General features: G+C 41.6%; 1 protein-coding gene across 2 annotated transcripts in view; it reads right to left on the reverse strand.

Annotated features, from left to right (window-relative positions):
• Positions 1-7,541: 7,541 nt before the first annotated feature.
• TMEM132E (transmembrane protein 132E) overlaps positions 7,542-19,270 on the reverse strand; it is a 481,530-nt gene continuing 469,801 nt past the window's right edge. For both annotated transcript variants that reach the window (XM_088445953.1, XM_088445954.1), the window contains exons 8-9: positions 18,078-18,269; positions 7,542-10,333 (exon numbers count right to left, since the gene is read on the reverse strand). In XM_088445953.1, the coding sequence (XP_088302079.1) occupies positions 9,263-10,333; positions 18,078-18,269 (1,263 nt within the window). In that variant the 3' untranslated portion in view covers positions 7,542-9,262. The remainder of the gene's footprint in view (positions 10,334-18,077; positions 18,270-19,270) is intronic.

A 19,270-nucleotide genomic window follows, 5' to 3' on the forward strand; every position in this document is an offset into this window, starting at 1 on the left:
TAAAAAATCACACATCGACCATTTTTGTGTCGACATTTTGACCCTGTCGTCCATTTGTAGCTGTTGACCTTCTTACATGTTGAACTTTAGTGTGTCGACCTTTTGTCCCAGTCAACCTATTGACTGTCTAAAATCTGGTGTTTATCTAGACACTATCGACCTCTTTACTGTCTATCTGTTAATCCACACCCTGGAAATTTATGTGCAATTATTATTCTTTTAACTGTAGTTTGCTTTTGCCAGTATAATATGAGAGCAATGCTAAACTGTACTTTAATTTGGTGCTCGCTATAGTAGCTTTTCAAAAATAATACAGAAACTTTGTAATCCTCCTAATTTATTCTTGTTTATCTTTATTTTCAATTCTGTGGGATTTAAATCCCTAAAACTTTATTTGCTAATTAAACTACTTTTAATTGATTTTAATTTTAGAATTTTTTTTTTTAAATAAATACCAGTAAATGGAGGTTACCCATCTGTTCCAATGCTGTTTGAGTATGCTCATTTCTACTTTCTTACCAATTAATTTTTGGAGGTCTGAAAATTATGGAGCCATTATGAAAAATGATAGATAATAAGAGCAGCGAATCTTAAACTATGTGTCACGACACCTTAGAGTGTCACGAGTTGGTCTCTGATATGGCACGCACAATGACGGGGTGACAAAAAAAAGGCCAGGACCTGCAGGACATGCTCAGGCCTATCAACAGAGCAAGCAGAGGAGACTATGCTTTCCTACTCTCCCACCTGCTCCAGGATGTGCTCTAGGCAATCTCCAGTACAGAGAGAGGAGAGTGTGCTTTCCTGCTCTACCCCCCTGCTCCACTGGATACTGCGCAGGAAGCAGGCAGCTGCAGCAGTGCAGACGTCTCAGCATCATTACGTCTGTCACGGAGAGAAGCCAGAAGCAGGCAGCCGCAGACTCGGTAGAGCTGTAGACCAAAAACAGGGACATATCTAAAATAGGTGCAGAGTGTGCAGGGCACACCGCACACCCTGCACCCATACTTCCTAATACTTACCTCCGAATTCTCATGTAGGCTGGAGAGGTGCTACACAGAACGCCTGGAAAATGGGCGCAGAGGCCACTTTCCCAGCATTCTGCGCATGCACAGTAGAGAAATCACTGGGAAAATGGCTGCAGCGGCCACTTTCCCTGCATTCTGCACATGTGCAGTAGACTCCAGGCACAGACTAGTGCCAAGAGTCTACTGAAACTGTCAGTATGCCGCGGCCACCGGAGAGAGAGGAGGGGGCCCCGGACGGTGAGTGAACACGGGCCCCCTCCTCTCTAAATATGCCCCTGACTAACAGGATATGAAGAGGGAAGGGGTCCTAAGACAAGTAAATTACAATTGCTACAGAGAAAGGGAAGGGGGGAAAAGGCATGTTTGATATGCAGAAAATTGCAGGGAGTGTGTACTTTGGGTACAATAAAGTTAATTCACATATATTTTTCAATGTTTTAAATTATGTGTCACATACAGTATGTGGATGTCATACTTCCATACACCCCAACCATCCTGATTTCAGCAGGACAGTCCCGCTTTTCAGGCACTGTTCCACCTGCGGGCCACAATGTCCCACAGGTGCGGGGAGGTTAGGGAAGACACTCTGTCACCAGCTGCTCTGTCTGCATAGCAGAGCAGTGGTGAATGGATGACGTGCATCATCCAGACTGTGCTGTGAGAGGCTGGGGCAGCCCAGCAGATCTCGGAATGCTCGACAAGCCCACAGCGTGACAAGAAACTTGGGAAAACTTCACACACAAGGACGAGTGGATTCTCAGGCACAAGGCCAAGCCCCCTGTCCCAGTTTTGAATTTTAAAATGTTGGGAGCAGGGGTTAAAGTGGGCCGGAACGGGGCGCAACTGCATCCCGTCACTTCTATTTGGAGATGGAACCAGTTCAGCCTCCTCTGGCTCACCTCAGCCCAGCGCCGCAGGGAGGCTCCATTTGCCAGGTTACCAGCATGTGCCTGGATTCTTCCCCACAGCGACAGTGGCAGCCGGAGACTGGAGTTTACTCCTGAGCTGGGTGCACTATGGGAACCATAGTTCCAAGGAGCAGCCTGTCAAATGGGCGCGGACACAGGAGCGGGGCTTAAGGTAAGTATTGTGGGTTTTTTTGTGTGTATGCAGCACTACTAAAGGGAGCATTACTACAAGGGCATTACTACAGTGGCATTATTTACTACTGGGGGCACCTTGCATAAGGGGCAGCACTCCTGTGGGCACTACATAACTGGCACTACCACTGTGGGCACTGTATAAGGGAGGACTATGGGGGGTATTGCACTACCGCTGTGGGCATTGCATAAGGGGCACTACTACTGTCAGCATTGTGTATTAGGGTCACTACTACTGTGGGCATTGTGTATAAGGGGCACAACTGTGGGCATTATGTAACAGAGATACTACTGTATGTCATAACATGAATTAGGGACACTACTATGTAGTATAATGTGAATCAGGGGCACTATGTGCAGTGTATTGTGGATACAATTGTGCTACTGTGTGGTGTCATTTTAATTGGGAATACTATTGTGTGACCATGCCCTTTTCTTTTGAGACCACGCCCCATTTTTTGGCATGCGCTGTGTCTTTATTGAAAAAGGGGTGAATTCCACCACTGTTCTAGGACCACTTTAAGCACTGGTTGGGAGGTATGCTCTTCAGTGTGTCAAGGCAGAAAAAAGTTTGGTAACTACTGAATTAGAGGAAAGGAAATGCTGGACAAAAGGTATGGACGCTATGACAACTGTAAGGACAAGGAAACTCAGCGTAAGAAAAGTCTATATTAATAAAATGCATAATTGTGTTTATATATTCATTGTTTTGTAGTAATTACTATTCTGTTAGGGGTAGGCTGGAATTGGATACTCAGAGTGCCATTACCATGCAAAAAGTGCATGCTGATGTGATGATCATTTCTATGAATTTTCATGGTCATGCGGCTGTTACAAAGGATTAGAGTAATGCGGTTATTCACTGGGGTCACTAGGGGGGTACGGGTGGTGCGGACCGCAGCGGTAACACCATCTGAAGGGATGACACCAAAACAGCAGAGCTACTCTGCTATTTTGTTGTCACTCTGTCAGATAGTGTCATCGAGCAGCCACAATGAGAGAGAGAGGCAAAGGAGAGGTTGTGGACTGTGCCAGCAGCTGTTGGAGTGCTGGTTAAGCCCACTGTTTGCCATGAATGTCACGCCCCCTTCGTGGAGTGAGGCCAGACACCATTGTGCATGAGGAAGAGTCGCACTCTCCTAACAGCCGCACCAGGTGTTAGCAAAGTAAGTGACGCCGCTTTGGTTATTTAATATGAGTGCTAATTATTTGAAATTGTGAGAAAATACTTCTACGATTTGGTCATCAACTATCACTTACACTACCCTATGTATTGTTTAAATATTTAGAAAATGAAATCTCTCCAAATGAACTAACAGTATGAAACACTACATAAGAATGTCACCGATGGGGATATTAATTAAATCAATAAAAAATAACATGGAAAATATTTTATTTCATGCCTTTTATCTAAAGGAAATAGGATTGACCCTGTACCACTGTTTTAAAGAGAATAAATATCTTTTATAATAAAAAAAAGATGAATAATTTCGCCCTGCAAGGAAACAAGCCAAAATCTTATCTTTGCTAAAAGAAATTCAATGATATACACTATCTCTCAACCCTAATCAACTTTTTAACCTCTCAGGCAAAGTTTCCCTGTCTACTAGAAGACATCATTTCTAAGCCACATAAAGGTTATTTAAAAAGGAGAAACACAGTAATTCAATGTGACAACAGTATATCAAATAAAATAAAATAAAAATTAAAGACTACTATTTTATCACCAAAAGAAAACATAAAAAAAGATTCACCCAAATAACGGTGTAGTGCACAGCATAACAAATGAGAAGTAGTGCTAAAGAACAAATAAACTCCTGAAAAAAAGCATCAAATATATATAATTATATATATATATATATATATATATATATATATATATATATACACACACATTACCTTGCAAAAGTATTCACCCCCTTGGCTTTTAACCTTTTTTATTACATTACAATCTGTAATTTATTTTATTTTTTTAATCTTAATTTTGTGTGATGGATCTGCACAAAATAGTCTACTTTGGTGAAGTGAAATGAGAAAAATATGTATAAAAAAAGAATCTATTTATAAAATTCTGAAAATTGGCATGTGCATATGTAATCACCCCCTTTGCTATGAAGCCCCTCAAAAGTTCTGGTGCAACCAATTACCTTTAGAAGTCACATAATTAGTAAAATGAAGTCCACCTGTGTGAAATCTAAGTGTCACATGATCTGTCAGTGTAAACACACCTTTTCTGAAAGGCCCCAGAGGATGCAACACCACTAAGCAAGAGGCATCACACCATGAAGACCATGGAGCTCTCCAAACAAGTCAGGGACAAAGTTTTTGAGAAGTACAATTCTGGGTTGGAAAGAACGGTACCACAACAAACCTGCCAAGAGAGGGCCGCCCACCAAAACTCACAGACCTGGCAAGGAGGGCATTAATCAGAGAGGCAGCACAGAGACCAAAGGTAACCCTGAAGGAGCTGCAGATTTCCACAGCAGAGACTAGTCTATCTGTGTATGTGACCACAATAAGCCGTACACTCCATAGCGCTGGGCTTTATGGAAGAGTGGCCAGAAAAAAGCCATTACTTAGTGATAAAAATAAGAAGACACGATTTGAGTTTGCCAAAAGGCATGTGGGCGACTTCCCAAATGTATGGAGGAAGGTGCTCTGGCCAGATGAGACTAAAATTGAACTTTTCGGCGACCAAGGAAAACGCTATGTCTGGCACAAACCAAACACATCCTATCACCCCAAGAACACCATCCCCACAGTGAAACATGGTGGTGGCAGCATCATGCTGTGGGGATGTTTTTCAGCAGCAGGGACTGGGAAACTGATTTGAGTTGAAGGAAAGATGGATGGTGCTAATTACAGGGATATTCTTGAGCAAAACCTGTTTCAGTCTGCCTGTGATTTGAGACTGGGACAGAGGTTCAGCTTCCAGCAGGACAATGACCCGAAGCATACTGCTAAAGCAACACTCGAGTGGCTTAAGGGGAAACATTTAAATGTGTTGGAATGGCCTAGTCAAAGCCCAGATCTCAATCCAATTGAGAATCTGTGGTCAGACTTGAAGATTGCTGTTCACAAGCAGAAACCGTCCAACATGAAGGATCTGGAGCAGTTTTGCCTTGAGGAATGGGCAAAAATCCCAGGGGCAAGATGTGGAAAGCTCATAGAGACTTATCCAAAGCGACTTGCAGCTGTAATTGCCGCAATAGGTGGCTCAACAAAGTACTGACTTGAGGGGGTGAATAGTTATGCACGCTGATGTTTTCTGTTATGTTGTCCTAAATGTTGTTTGATTCACAATATAAAAAAACACAACTTCACAGTTATAGGCATGTTCTGTGAATGAAATGCTGCACACCTTCAAACAATCCATATTAATTCCAAGTTGTGAGGCAACAAAACATGAAAAATGGGTGTAAATACTTTTGCAAGGCACTGTATTTATATAAATAAATTATATATACAGTATTATATTCACAAAATATTAGTACATAAGGTAGATTTAGCTGAAGGTACAAGGAAGATGTAATACAGTGAATGTGAATACTATGGAGCGCAACAACATAGTGAGTCCCGGATGTACAGAAAACATGTATCTTCAAGAGTGTCTTCTTGTGCATATTGATATACAGTAGACTGCAAACAGATTTGACAACTAAATTGGAGAATATGAATATATTTATAGTTCAGGATGAACAATATATGGATTGAAGATATTAGGGTAACATTTTGTGGGTGCTAGTGACTTGAGCCTGTATGGAATTTTAGCTTTTGATGGGAGTCCCTTTACTATATTGCTATAGGGTGGCCCAGTAATTTCTAATAACAGCCATGGTCATGGAGTATAATTTAATTGAAGTGCTTACTTCCTTTGCAGTGCTTACTTACAGTAGTTTTTATAAATCATATAACACTATGTGGTGCCTACTTACAGCTCTTGGAATGGGTCTCGACACCCAGGTGAGCAGAGAGGCAAAAAAAATATGCAGAGCCATCCCTTTTAGTACATAAACTTCTTCTGTAACATAGACTAATATATTAGAATGCTGCTTAAATACACTGATAATTTAACACAGTGTTGCTTCTCTATCAAGATTGATATGTTTCCCTATAAACTTCAATAGAGTAGTACTTCAAATTTGTCAAAATAAATAATGAATAAATCTAGTTTGCATAATATTACAAGCAAAGGCTATCGTTTATATTTGCTCCAACCCATACAATATCAACTCTCAGGAGAAAGTTCCTCCTCTCTTCTTGTTTGCTCCAGTTTCATCCACCTGGGCATCTTGCATATTGAGTCTTGTACAGTATGTTGTATACAACACTTGTTTGTTATATATCTGACTTATTACATCTTATGTGCAGTATTATGCTTAAGTTCATGCTCTTCTTACGCTCATTTTATAATAATAATAACTTTCTAAGCAAATACTGACTATAGTAATGTGCATGTTTATTAAGAGTACCTGTGTGTAGTCCTTCCTCAGTCCAGTATGGTGACTGAGAGAGGCAGTACTGTAAAGTTTGGGGGGGTGATTTTGATAAATTATGCTGTTGCTCGATTAATCAAGGAACTGAGTAATTTTGGCCATTTTACCACTGGATATTTGCAAGCTATGGACAGGTCTTTCTGGATACATAGTAGCCTGTAATGTAAATACTGTAGTGAATACTGATGGTCATTATCTAGTTTTCCCAGGGTGGCAAGTGTGAACAGTGCAATCAACTGAGTACTCCTCTAGATAATAGGCCTGATGCACAGTTTTCAAGTAAATTGGGTCTATTTTTGTTCCAAAAAATTGTGAACAGAAAAATGAGTAAATTCGCCAATATGCAGCATTTTACGCATCTGGGGATGCAAAATGATCTACATTTGTAATGGTTTGCTACTAGTCATCATCATCAGCGTGTACCTATGATAGATGCCTTTATACAGGTGTATTTTCACTGACATCCAGGACTGCATGGGACACATTTCACTGAACTCTGCGTATGTGTGAAAACCCTGTTACAACCCAGTTGCACCTCTTGGGTCTTACGCTTAGATGCAATCAGAATGCATGTGCATCGCCCACAGTTGCCTGCACCCATTTTTGGAAGATGAGCGGAACAAATTTACAATATACACTTTGATGTACGTTCAACTATGCATGAGCCACAATATGTCTTATTTCCATATATTTTTGTTATATATTCCTATTGCATAGCTTGGAACACCAAAAAATTGCAGTGATTAGGAATCCTTAGTCTGCCTCTTCTACCTCTTCCCTGTTATTTAATTTAATTAAAAAAATAGAATTTAAATATTGTATACAGTCATTAAGACATAAAATATAGGTATATTGATACAATACAAATACTGTAGAATAGGGGTGAAAAGAACAAAAACACACATGACTTTGGTGCACTGCCAAATTTTATTCTTCCATGATTTTCTTTAGGAAAAAATTTGACATAAATGGTGGTTAAATTCAAGACATACATGTCTTATATAAGAAGATCGTTCTATATGCACCTATTCATTCTGCTTAGGAATAAAGTACGCTTATAAATTTGTCCCCTGGTTTTAGCAGATGTGCATTGTCCTCCATACTAGATGGCGTCTGTAGCTTCCATTAACACAGGTGAGTGTTCTTCTGCCATTACACTCAATGCTTTTCTTCCAAATAACAAAAACAAAATATATATATATAAATCAAATAAAAAAGGCAATATTCCTATAGTGTTAAGGTTTCTGCAGAAAATTAATGCCTTATTATTCTGAAAATATATAAATCCCATTCTGGAAAACTGAAATGAGGAAATAAATGCATGTTTGTATATAATAAAATAAAGATACATATATAAGGTATATGGTTTTGTTTGAAGACATCCTAATACAAGAACTCTTCAGACTGAACGTCACACGAGTGAAACACTGACTCATAGAATCAAGGATTCATTTTTGAATGGATTAGCTAGCTCTAAGTATTTTTTTTAAAGGAAAAGATTAGTTTTCCTACAATTAAGCTGAATCAATTTCTGTGGTGACATGACAATTAGAATGAACTGGCACTTATCATATTGGCCAAATAAACATTAAATACTGTATACTGGGTTTGTAAGCATGTGTCAGGACCATCAAGTTGCATTCTCCATTCCATGTCTTGATCCCCGAAGCCGTTTACTTTAAGTATATATTTCTTTTTCATTACTCAGTGGCTGGCCTTTTCAGTTCATCCACCATTTCAGAGATGGCTACTTCTCCTGTCTTTTTGCCACAGCCTGGCATCACCCATATTAGCAATGTATAACTGCATTAACTGCTCAAATCCCCTGAGAAAAATCTTGTCACAATTGAAGTGCTATTTTAATATGTTGCTTTTGAGCATTCCCATGTTTGCTAAACACATTCATTTAGTTGTACTGAAAACGATCTGCAGGTTTTGTGTTAGTATTATAGGAATTATGGAATTCCTCATTTTAAAATATATTTGCGACACAGAATCCAACGCTTTGCCTTGTTTTTCTAAATTTCACTTCTTTTTGGTTTTAATTGGGCATGGCTTGGCATGATGCATTTTGCCCCATGACTTTTATATATTCTATTGTATTCATTAGGATTTCCTCATCATGGCCACTTATCATTTTTCTGTGATCATTTTGAAATATGAAATGTTGCAGAAAACCAACAAAGTTTTTGTTTGTTTTTGTAATTCACAAAGAACCAGTTCTGTTTGGTTGGTCTTCATCTTTTCTTTTGGAATCCAGTACAAGGATGGTATATATCTAAGTATGGAATATATTTAGTGGTTTGGTTTGATGGAGGCTAAATAATGCTTTTTTCTCTCCATCCCACAGAATACAGAGACATAGGTAGACAACATGCTCCTCCATCTTGGCCAAATGTGCACATGTTTTGGATAAAAGCGAAGAAGAGAAAGACGGATAAGCCAATGTCTTAAGTGAATGACTCTTGAAATGGAGGCAGGAAAATAGGTGAGTGGCAGTGTATGGGTTTGAATACATTAATATAGAGACATAAAAGAGAAACAGTATCCCATTTCCTGTGTTTTTGAGAAAACAACAGATCTAATGGGTGCAAGTTTGCTCACCTTGTCCATTACAACAGCCCACCAAATCCTAAGGTTATGCCATATCTCTGACCCTCCTGATATAGTCTTTGAGGTCCTGTGGGTCTCTTAGTCCCATATCTCGGCATACCCATTCAAGATCACACTCCTCTGAACCTGGTACTGCATCATAAACACTACCTTCACTAGGCAAACTAGTAAAAGTAGTAAATTTCACTCTCTTTCGCTTGGATGTTGGAGAAGAACTTAGTGGGTCCTCACTTGGTTCCCTACTTGAACCCCCACCACCAGAGGAACCATCTCCACGTCCATGAGATTGGCTTTGCACACTTGCCTGTGAACTGCTGTTGCTGCTACTTCCTCTTGCCTCCCCTCTACAGCAGGAAGAATGATGTGGTGGCAGAGTTCCAGCTTCCAAAGGGTTGCCAGGACTTTCAGGTTGTGGTGATAATTCTCCTCGAGCCCTAAGAGGCTGTCCATTTCCTAGGAAAACCCAGTGATGGGAATGATCAGGATTAGCCTGGCCCTCTGGTGGAACCCTTTTATGTCTATATTTTAGAACAAAGACAATACAATTTATGAGGAAGACCAGTATGGCAAGGCAGAACACTCCAAGGAGAGCATACATTCCAATCTCTAGGTCTGTAAGTCCTCGTGTTAGCTGGGGATACACAGTAGGAAGTGGTAATGGATATTCTCCTGGACCATGTGAACTGTGCTCTTCAACCAGTGTGGATAGAGTTATCATAGATGTTGTTCCTGAAATCTCCTTGTTTTCTTGCACAGGGAAATGTGGAGGAATGTCAGTCACTAATTTTCCATGTTCGCCTTCACCTGCTAGTTCATTTGTGCCGAAAACAACATTAACTAGAGCTGTTGCTGTGGAAAGTACACTCTTCCGCTTAGTTTTTTGGCAGCTTTCATTTATTATCATTTCTGCTCTCAGCAGAGACCCTTTTCCTTGCTCCTCTCCAGCTATCACAAGAGGAAATGCCCGTTCTGGACTTATAGACACAACTCGTTCATCCAAGCTAGTCAGAACCAATGTGTAATCCTTTGGATCATAGAGTGTCAATGGCGCTGAGGTTCCATCACTGAATGTGAGCCATAGATTCATCAGAGCTTCCTATAAAAAAAAGGAAAGTCTAATTAGAACTAATCTTCCTAAAACTGACTGTCCTGCCATTACCCTTACTAATTATAAATTAAAACATAAGTAAAACCTGAAACAAATTCTAAGGTGTTGTACATCTCACAATAATATAAAAATATCCAATCGTTTAAAAAAAATGCAATACAAATAAAATGTTCTCTTACAATTTTCACATATTCATTTTATATTTTAAAACCGGAGTCCATACATGTTCAACTTATGTGTGTATTTTTACAGAGGATTATATAGTGGAAAAATAAAACTGATTACAAATATATTAATGAATCCATTTTTTTGTGTAACTATGTTTTTCTTCACCATCCCTTCCAAAAATGAACATTTTAATTTTTCATAATTATACTATCTTAGCAGCTCTGAATGTAGCTAAGGTCTTTCCTGGCACGTCAGTACTGCTTTCTCTGGCCTCGGTTTACATGTCCTATCTCAGTCAGACGGCAATAATCTTAGTATCAATAATATAGCACACACTTATCTCTCCGCCAGCTGAAAGCTGCAGTGTCACAGCAGACACCTCTAACCTCCAAACATGCTTCTTTATCTGAATCCCTAATGGATACTTGTGCACCACGCAAGGCTAGAAGTGTTGCCGCCACGTAATATATGTGTAGCTGTTGTGCGGCAGCGCACAGATTATTTCTTTTTTAACTTTGAACCAGTCAGCCGGGAGCTGGAACAGATGGTGTCTTGTACAAGATAAGATTAATTTGTCCTAAAAAAGGGAACTTCTTGGCTAATACGAGCATGTTGGCAACATACTCGTTCCAGCCACATCTTTATCTTTCTAGCTGCCATGTATTATATGGAAATTTACCTCTCACCTCCCAGGAATATGATGTACAAGGTAAAAAAAAAAAAGGAAAAAGAAAAAAATAAGTTTTACCATAAGAAGCTACTTAATTTATTTAAGAAACGTCTAAATAAATAACAATAGTTGCTGTAAAATTGAAATATCTCAGCAGTGAGGGTTTTCTATTGATACTTTTTGCTCCTAAATTACATGATACTGCTTTCTATTTCTATTGGTTCTAGGTCTGACTTTTTCAGCCTATATTTCATCTGTAATTTAATAACCTAAAAATGCAGAAACCAAAATAAACGTTTTTCTGATCTGAAATAACAATAGCTGTCATACAAAGAAGAGTTCAAGGTAATTTGCTTATGGGGATGGGCCACAGAAGCTGCTGACCCTAACCAATCACATGCTGCTGCACTCTCCCCCTCACACAAACGGGTTGATTCTGAGTCGAATATAAAGGAACTGAGGGGTCTATGTACTACTAAGCCTTGGAGAGAAATGAAGTGGAGCGAGATAAAGTACCAACCAATCTGCTCCTAGCTGACATTTTACAGGCTGTGTTTGAAAAATGACAGTTAGGAGCTGTTTAGTTGTACTTTATCTCTATCCATTTTATCTCTTTCCAAGGCTTAGTACATAGACCCCACTATTTGTGGGCAGCCAGATTTATTATTTTACGCTTGTGCATCTCCAAGCAGGAAGCCGTGTTGCCCACTGATTTTATGCCAAACGCTGCAACCGTAATCACTAGTATCTGCACTGATACTAATGATTAGTATCTGCATCATTAGTATCTGCACTGGCACCAGCACCATACTAGATGCAAGAGATGCATCAGAAACAGGCTTCCCTGCCCCATATGCTGGACTTGAATTACAGAATTGCACAGATGTTTTGATAGACGTCCACAACGCTCCCATGGTTCTCCCATAAGACAGGGCTGTTCCGTGTGCTCACATGTTCCACTCAGTAGCCGCCCGAAATGCTCAATTTCACGGAAAGACAGACGTGTATTAGTTCAAAGTGTTGCACGACTCAGAACCAGCCCAACAATCTTTACATTTTTTCTGTGACGTCCCTTATAGCACTGCGCCCATTATCGCATACTGTACCTCCCAAATGTCCTCAGTTTAGGCAGCACCATCCTGATAATAGGGTACTGTCCTGCCATTTGGGCAGCCAAGACTTTTGTCTACACCGTTGGGAGATGTGTTATGCTTAGTGCCCTCGGCAAAGCAGGTGTCTGCAGCAATGCATGGGTGTTTTCTGACCAATCTGGCCTATAGGGCAGCATAGAAATTCAGCAACGCTACATACACTACAATAGGTCCTCAGTGATACATGACCACGCACCTTATAAGGTGGAACTCAGGGCCTGATTCAGACCCAGTCGCAAGCGCTGTGCGCTTGCAACCGGGTCGATGGTGGGCCAGTGCGCATGCGCACGACGGAGCCTGCTCCATCGTGCGCATGCGCAAGACCCGGATAGCGACGGGCATTCCGTCGCTCCGGGTCTTGCAACAAAGGGGGCGAGCTGTCGATGTTGAGTGACAGCTCGCCCCCTTTGGTGGGCGGGCCGGGGGGGTGGCTGCCCAAACGAAGGCGTTCCCATGAGAACGCCTGTCGTTTGGGGGCGGCCCCACTGACATCACAAGTGATGTCAGTGGAGAGATTCCGGCTCTGTTAGAGCCGAAATCTCTATGGGGCTTGCGGCCACGAGACCCTACCACAAGGGTCTTGCCGCAAGCCCGATGGTTGCGATGGTCTTAACCATCAAGACCATCATCATGGCCGCTCGCTGTAGCTGTGGGTGGTCACCCACAGCTATGCGAGTGGCCAGGAGGCCGTTCTAAAAAAAAAAAACCCGGCCCTGATTCAGAGCGAGCGCTCTGTCAGAGCGACCGGGTCTGAATCAGGCCCTCAGTGTCCTGAAGAACACAGTTAAACTTTTGGGAGAAAAAAAAACATTACAGTTGTCTGTGAAACACTTTCAGGAACTATACTGTATATACGAAAGTACAGCTTCACAAATAATAGGGGAAATAATGTTGGGAGTTGTCTTCTCCAAATTATATTTTACTATAAGATATGAGTACGTACAGTAGCTGTAAATTAGGGCAGATTACTCTGAGCAATAACGGCCATATTCTCCCATACCCAGTAATCCTTAAACTGCCCATACACACAAGTCATTTTAATACTGTGGAAAAGTCTTATTATAAATAAGCTTTAAATTGAACAATTTAGATAAAAATAGCTGGATCTAAATATGATAAACTTATATTGAGCTTTATAATCTGCTGCATACATTGATACAATTATTTATTCGATACCTTATCTAATATGTTTGTATATGCATAATTTTATGTTCCATTTATATATTATACACAAGCAAATGCACAAACCTCAGCAGATCTTTGAATATAAATAAGTAACATCGCAAATTAAAAATGTATAATTTAAAATTTTGCTACATGACATCTCAGGTATTCCAATGTATTTACTGGCACTCGTCTCCCCACATCAAAGTCTGGATGGACATACTGTAGCGATGACAATAAACTATTCTCTGATCCCATACATCATCCTCTTTATTAGCAAGTGCAATAGCTTTACTGTTATTAGAGAATATCTGGTAATCGCCTCACAATGCAATATACAATATGTATTAGACCCTTCACCTTTTCCATTATCCCCACTTTGGTACAACCCCAAGTACATCTGAGTACATCCGTTAAACTGATGGCTAGATCTGTCTGGTTGCTATGGATTTCTCAACTTTGATGGTGTGATAGATTGGGATGTAGTTGACATCCCAGTGGTCGGGATGCTGGTGCTTAGAATGCCAGCACTGGAATCCCGACACCAGTAAGAATCCTGGCGCCGACATCCCGACCATTGACATCCCAATGGTAAGTATTGGAATTAGGGGGAGGGTTAGTCGTTAGGGGGACGGTTAGGTTTAGGCTGCGGGGAGGGAGGGTTAGGGTTAATCTACGGGGGAAGAAGGTTAGGTTTAGACTGCAGGAGGGGAGGGTTAGGTTTAGGCTGTGAGGAGGGAGGGTTAGGTTGACGGTAGTGGTAAAGAAGGTTAGGATACTTACCGGCAGGTGTTGGTATTCTAACCTATTATAGCCATCAAATACCACACAAGGAATCCCATAAGTCTAACTGGAAAGCAAAGTTTGGAAATAAAACATTTTTAAGATATACTTAAGGTGTTATAATGCCCCTGTCAGTCTTAAAGCACAGTTACACCACAGACCTCGAAAGGGCTGCTTTGAAAAAAAAACAAAAAACGCAACACTGTAAGGTGGAATGTCTTAAACTTTCCAACACAAGTTTACTAACCACAGAGGTCACCTCACCAGAGGTACCCAGACCCCTGATCATCTTAAATTCTTCTTGTTTCCTCTTTCAACAACTAACACCAATCGCCAGACTTCTAAACATGCTATACACTTACTAAATGCAGGAAATTGCTAGCTTGCAGCTCATGGAAAACCCTGGAACTACCCATCATATCTTTAATTAGCAGTATCTGGCACATATAAAAAATGGAATACATGACCAGTAATCTTTATTGTATACTGTACCACCATTTAATTTAACTTTGAAGTACTTTAATACCCCTTTTCCAGTGCCGCAAAAAAATGGGTTATTGCCATGTCAACCCGGGTCGCGGCTCAGTGGAAAAGGGTCCTAGGAAAAAATCCCAGGTCGATTGACTAGGCATGGGTTCTACACGGATAAAACCTGGGTCTCGCTCAGTGTAAAGAGGTAACCTGGGTCATCCGACCCGGAACCCGTTTACAGCATGCTGATTGGATAAATTCAGAAGCTGTCTGTAACAGCTGTCACTGGGGAGGAAGAGATTACTGCCTCCCCGTATGGTCCGGATCGTTGAAGTTCTTACCCCGTCCCTGCTTCATAAGGGGAGGCTGTAATCTCTCCCTGTCCGTGTCCACGGTGACAGGTGTGATATCAGGCAGCCCAAGCCAAAGGGCACTCTCCTCTGGTTGCCACTCCACTCCTGGCATTCAGGGGAGAGCGGGAGTTTCCGGCGCTTAATGATGAAATGATCTCCAAGCGCCGGCATTGCACTCGCGTGCTGTGTGAACGGCGCCGACCCGGGAAGGGGGGAAAATCCCAGGTCTGATCCGGCTTGGAACCGTGTTCCAAATCCCAGGTCAGACCCGGGATTTTGTGGAACTATTTTCTTAGAACTAATTTATCTTTATAGTGTTTTGAATGACCTTTAATATTGGATTGTTTGACTCCTTCACTGGGACTGGCTCTTCCCTTTTATCCACACTTCAAAATATAAACGTATTGTATATCAGCACTTACAAAGCTACGGTACAGGTGCACTGCTGCTTATTCTAAACAGCTTTCCTTATATCGCTGCCTCTCAAATCCAGTCCTTGGAAAATACTAACAGTGCATGTTTTCCAGGTCTCCTCACAGAAACACAAGTGAAATTCTTAGAACCACATGTGGATCTTTTAAAATGTGTCAGTCAGTAATGAATACACCTGTGCTCTAGCAAAAACATATGGAAAACATGCACTGTTAGTGTGTCCCGAGGACTGGATTTGAAAGCATTATATGTTCCTAGAATATTATGTAGAAGGCAATCGCCTTCTACATAATATTTACATGTAAATAGACAACAAAGCAATGATCAATAGATCAGTGCAGACAAATGCTACACCCTAAACGTAGACTGATTCATTTTTGTTCCACCGAGCTATTAAAGGTAGATGTGACTATTAATAATAAAATAAAATAAAATCCTCTTAGCTATTTATCTTCAATTAAAAGCAGGTATGTATGCCACAGCAACTATAGTCGTATGTACATAATATATTTGTACTATAAAATAGTACCATAACACAGCTGTATTGCACAAAACTAATGAAAAAATGTTATTGATATACTGACATTTGACCTCAGTGTTGCCTTTTTTTATACCACTACTGGTGTATTTTTACATTGTAAATAGACCTCAAAACAGTGCTCAATACTGTAGATCATTACGAGTACTTTACTGTCAGTATTGATTGTAATGATCAACATATAGACAAAACTTGTGTTTTGAGTAGGAACTCATGGTCAACGTACTGTACAACCCTAAAGGTCAAATTGTCTAAATTCACCTTTGACATCATTACTTTAGGTTATTGATCTTCTCAGGGGATGTGGTGAGGATCCCGACAAGTGGGATGCCGTCTGCCGGAAACCCGGTATCGGAATCCCGAACGCCGAGACAACACCGGGGCCGAAATCCCGACATGACCCAGGATGCCGACATCGGGATCCTGACAGACGGCATCCTGATCGTAAGTACACCATGAAAGGTGAGTATCAGCTGCTGGACTTAGGTTTAGGCACCCCGGGGGGAGTCAGCGTTAGGCTCTGGGCAGGGGGGAGGTTAGGGTTAGGCTCCGGGCAGGGGTGGTTAGGGTTAGGCACCTAGGAGGGGGAGTTAGGGTTAGGCACTAAAGGGGGAGGTTTAGGTTTAGGCACTTACCAGGAGGGTTAAAGTTAGGGTGCGGGGTAGGGAAGGTTAGTATTAGGGTACAGGAAAGGAGGGTTAGGGGGTAAATAGGACAGGGGAACATTACTTACCGTTCCCCTGTCGTGATTTGAACCATCATACCGATTCCCTTCTCAGGCTATAAACTAGTGTCGGCTAACCGAAGACTTTGTACTTGTAAATGTAGCTCCTGGCAGAGAGTAGGGAATAGTGTTTTGGACCCTAGCTGTCTGTTGCCAATCTGATTATTTTTACTTTGTTGTAAAACTGACCTCCGTGTCACATGACCTCTGCAAAAACAAAAAGGTCACGTAGCATACTAGTGGAGTAGGAGGAAGGAGTGCAGTGTGACCACCGTCCTTTCTGTATGGGATCCAGCAGCAAGTTAAGTATGGAAGCTGTGAGAAGGCATATTGGGGGGGGTGTATGAGAGGCACACGGATAGGTCTGATGAGCATGTGAGGAGGTCAGGTCTAATAGGCATGTGGGGAGGTCAGGTCTGATAGGCATGTGGGGAGGTCAAGTCTAATAGGCATGTGGGGAGGTCAGGTCTAATAGGCATGTGGGGAGGTCAGGTCTGATAGGCATGTGGGGAGATCAGGTCTGATAGGCATGTGGGGAGGTCAGGTCTGATAGGCATGTGGGGAGATCAGGTCTGATAGGCATGTGCGGAGGTCAGGTCTGATAGGCATGTGGGGAGGTCAGGTCTGATAGGCTTGTGGGGAGGTCAGATCTAATAAGCATGTGGGGAGGTCAGGTCTGATAGGCATGTGGGGAGATCAGGTCTGATAGGCATGTCGGGAAGTCAGGTCTGATAGGCATGTGGGGAGGTCAGATCTAATAGGCATGTGGGGAGGTCAGGTCTGATAGGCATGTGGGGAGATCAGGTCTGATAGGCATGCGGGGAGGTCAGGTCTGATAGGCATGTGGGGAGGTCAGATCTAATAGGCATGTGGGGAGGTCAGGTCTGATAGGCATATGGGGAGATCAGGTCTGATAGGCATGTGGGGAGATCAGGTCTGATAGGCATGTGGGGAGGTCTGCTTGGTGTGTAGGGAGATCTGATAGATGGAGTGCGAAAAGGTCAGAATGGCAGGTAAGGCACATGTGAAAGTTCTGCCAAAAGTCCAACTAAATCAAAAATAGCAACACACAAGGTAAATGTTTATTGTGCTACAGCCTTAGCAAGATAGATAAAAATTAAACTGTAAATTATGTTATATTTGTAATGACTTAATTGACTGGTGACCACAAATGCTATAAGCCATTTAGGCTCTGTGGCTGCCTAATATTTCCCTGCACTATGTTTGGTTCTCTAGAACTGAAGAAGACCCAATAATAAAGGGGGTATATTTACTCACCTGTTTTGGATATTTTAATATATGCTGGGCAGTTGTCTTTGCTATTATAGTGTGACTATTCCCTGGGCTGGCATGGAGAGAAAGAGAGAGTCCTGAGATCAGCTGTGCCTGGAGCTCTATGATGCTGACCTTCTCCTCAGTCACTGTAATTGTAGTCTCACCTAGCACTGCCTCCATAAGAGGGGAAACCACCTGCACAAATTGAAGAAAGAGCAATGCAGAAGTTAAACTAAATAATTAAACATATTTTTGATACTTGCCTTAGTTGTGAGGGTTAAAAAAAAACAATAAACATCAATACACAAATAAGTAGGTGTCAACCTATTTAAAGCAATCATAAACCATACATAGCTAGTTGGTGTATACCAGGAGTTCTCAACCTTTTTTTGACGAGTACCATATAGCGACTATGGCAATAGGTCAAGTACCACTTTGCAGAAGTATGAATTTATAAACATGTAAACATTTGTGACATTAATTCCACATTGCTCCCTCTATAGTTTTCACTGCTTCCTTCACATAGCACATTGCTCCCTCTATAGTTTTCACTGCTTCCTTCACATAGCACATTGCCCCCTCTATACAACTCTCATTGCCCCCTCCACATAGCTCTCATTGTCCCCTCCACTGGCTCTCATTGCCTACTCCACATAGTTCAAGCTGTCCCCTCCACAGACTTCTCTCTGCCTCCTCCACAGGCTAGAAGTCTACCCAATACAGAAAACCCCCCAGTACTAGGAGATGCTTCCTTGTTACCAGGCCTGGTGTGAATTGTGCTCCATATTAAGGGCAGCGCTCAGAACACTCGCTCTGGGTGGTCAACATCTTGGCACCTGGTACTCAAGCTCAAATACCACCTAGCTTTTCTAAAGGCGCACATCCACTAGGCAATATATTAATTAGCAATTGAACGATAAGGACATCGTTATCGTTCAATCGCTCATTAATCAGGCACAAATCGTGCAACAAAATGCCGGAAACGACCAGCGATGCGTACTCCAACTGGTCCTTTCCGACATCAATCATTGCCTGAACATGCTGGACAGATTGATCATGTTCAGGGATGAGGGAGGGTTCCTACACTGAACAACATATCGTAGGCACTGCAGGGGAAGAGGAACGACTGTACGATTACAATGTTGTAATCGTACTGTCGTTCCACTACCTGATAGTGGATGTGCCCCATAATACCA

Source organism: Taudactylus pleione, unplaced genomic scaffold (assembly GCF_031769625.1).
Source record: "Taudactylus pleione unplaced genomic scaffold, aTauple2 ptg000391l, whole genome shotgun sequence".
NCBI lineage: Eukaryota > Metazoa > Chordata > Amphibia > Anura > Myobatrachidae > Taudactylus > Taudactylus pleione.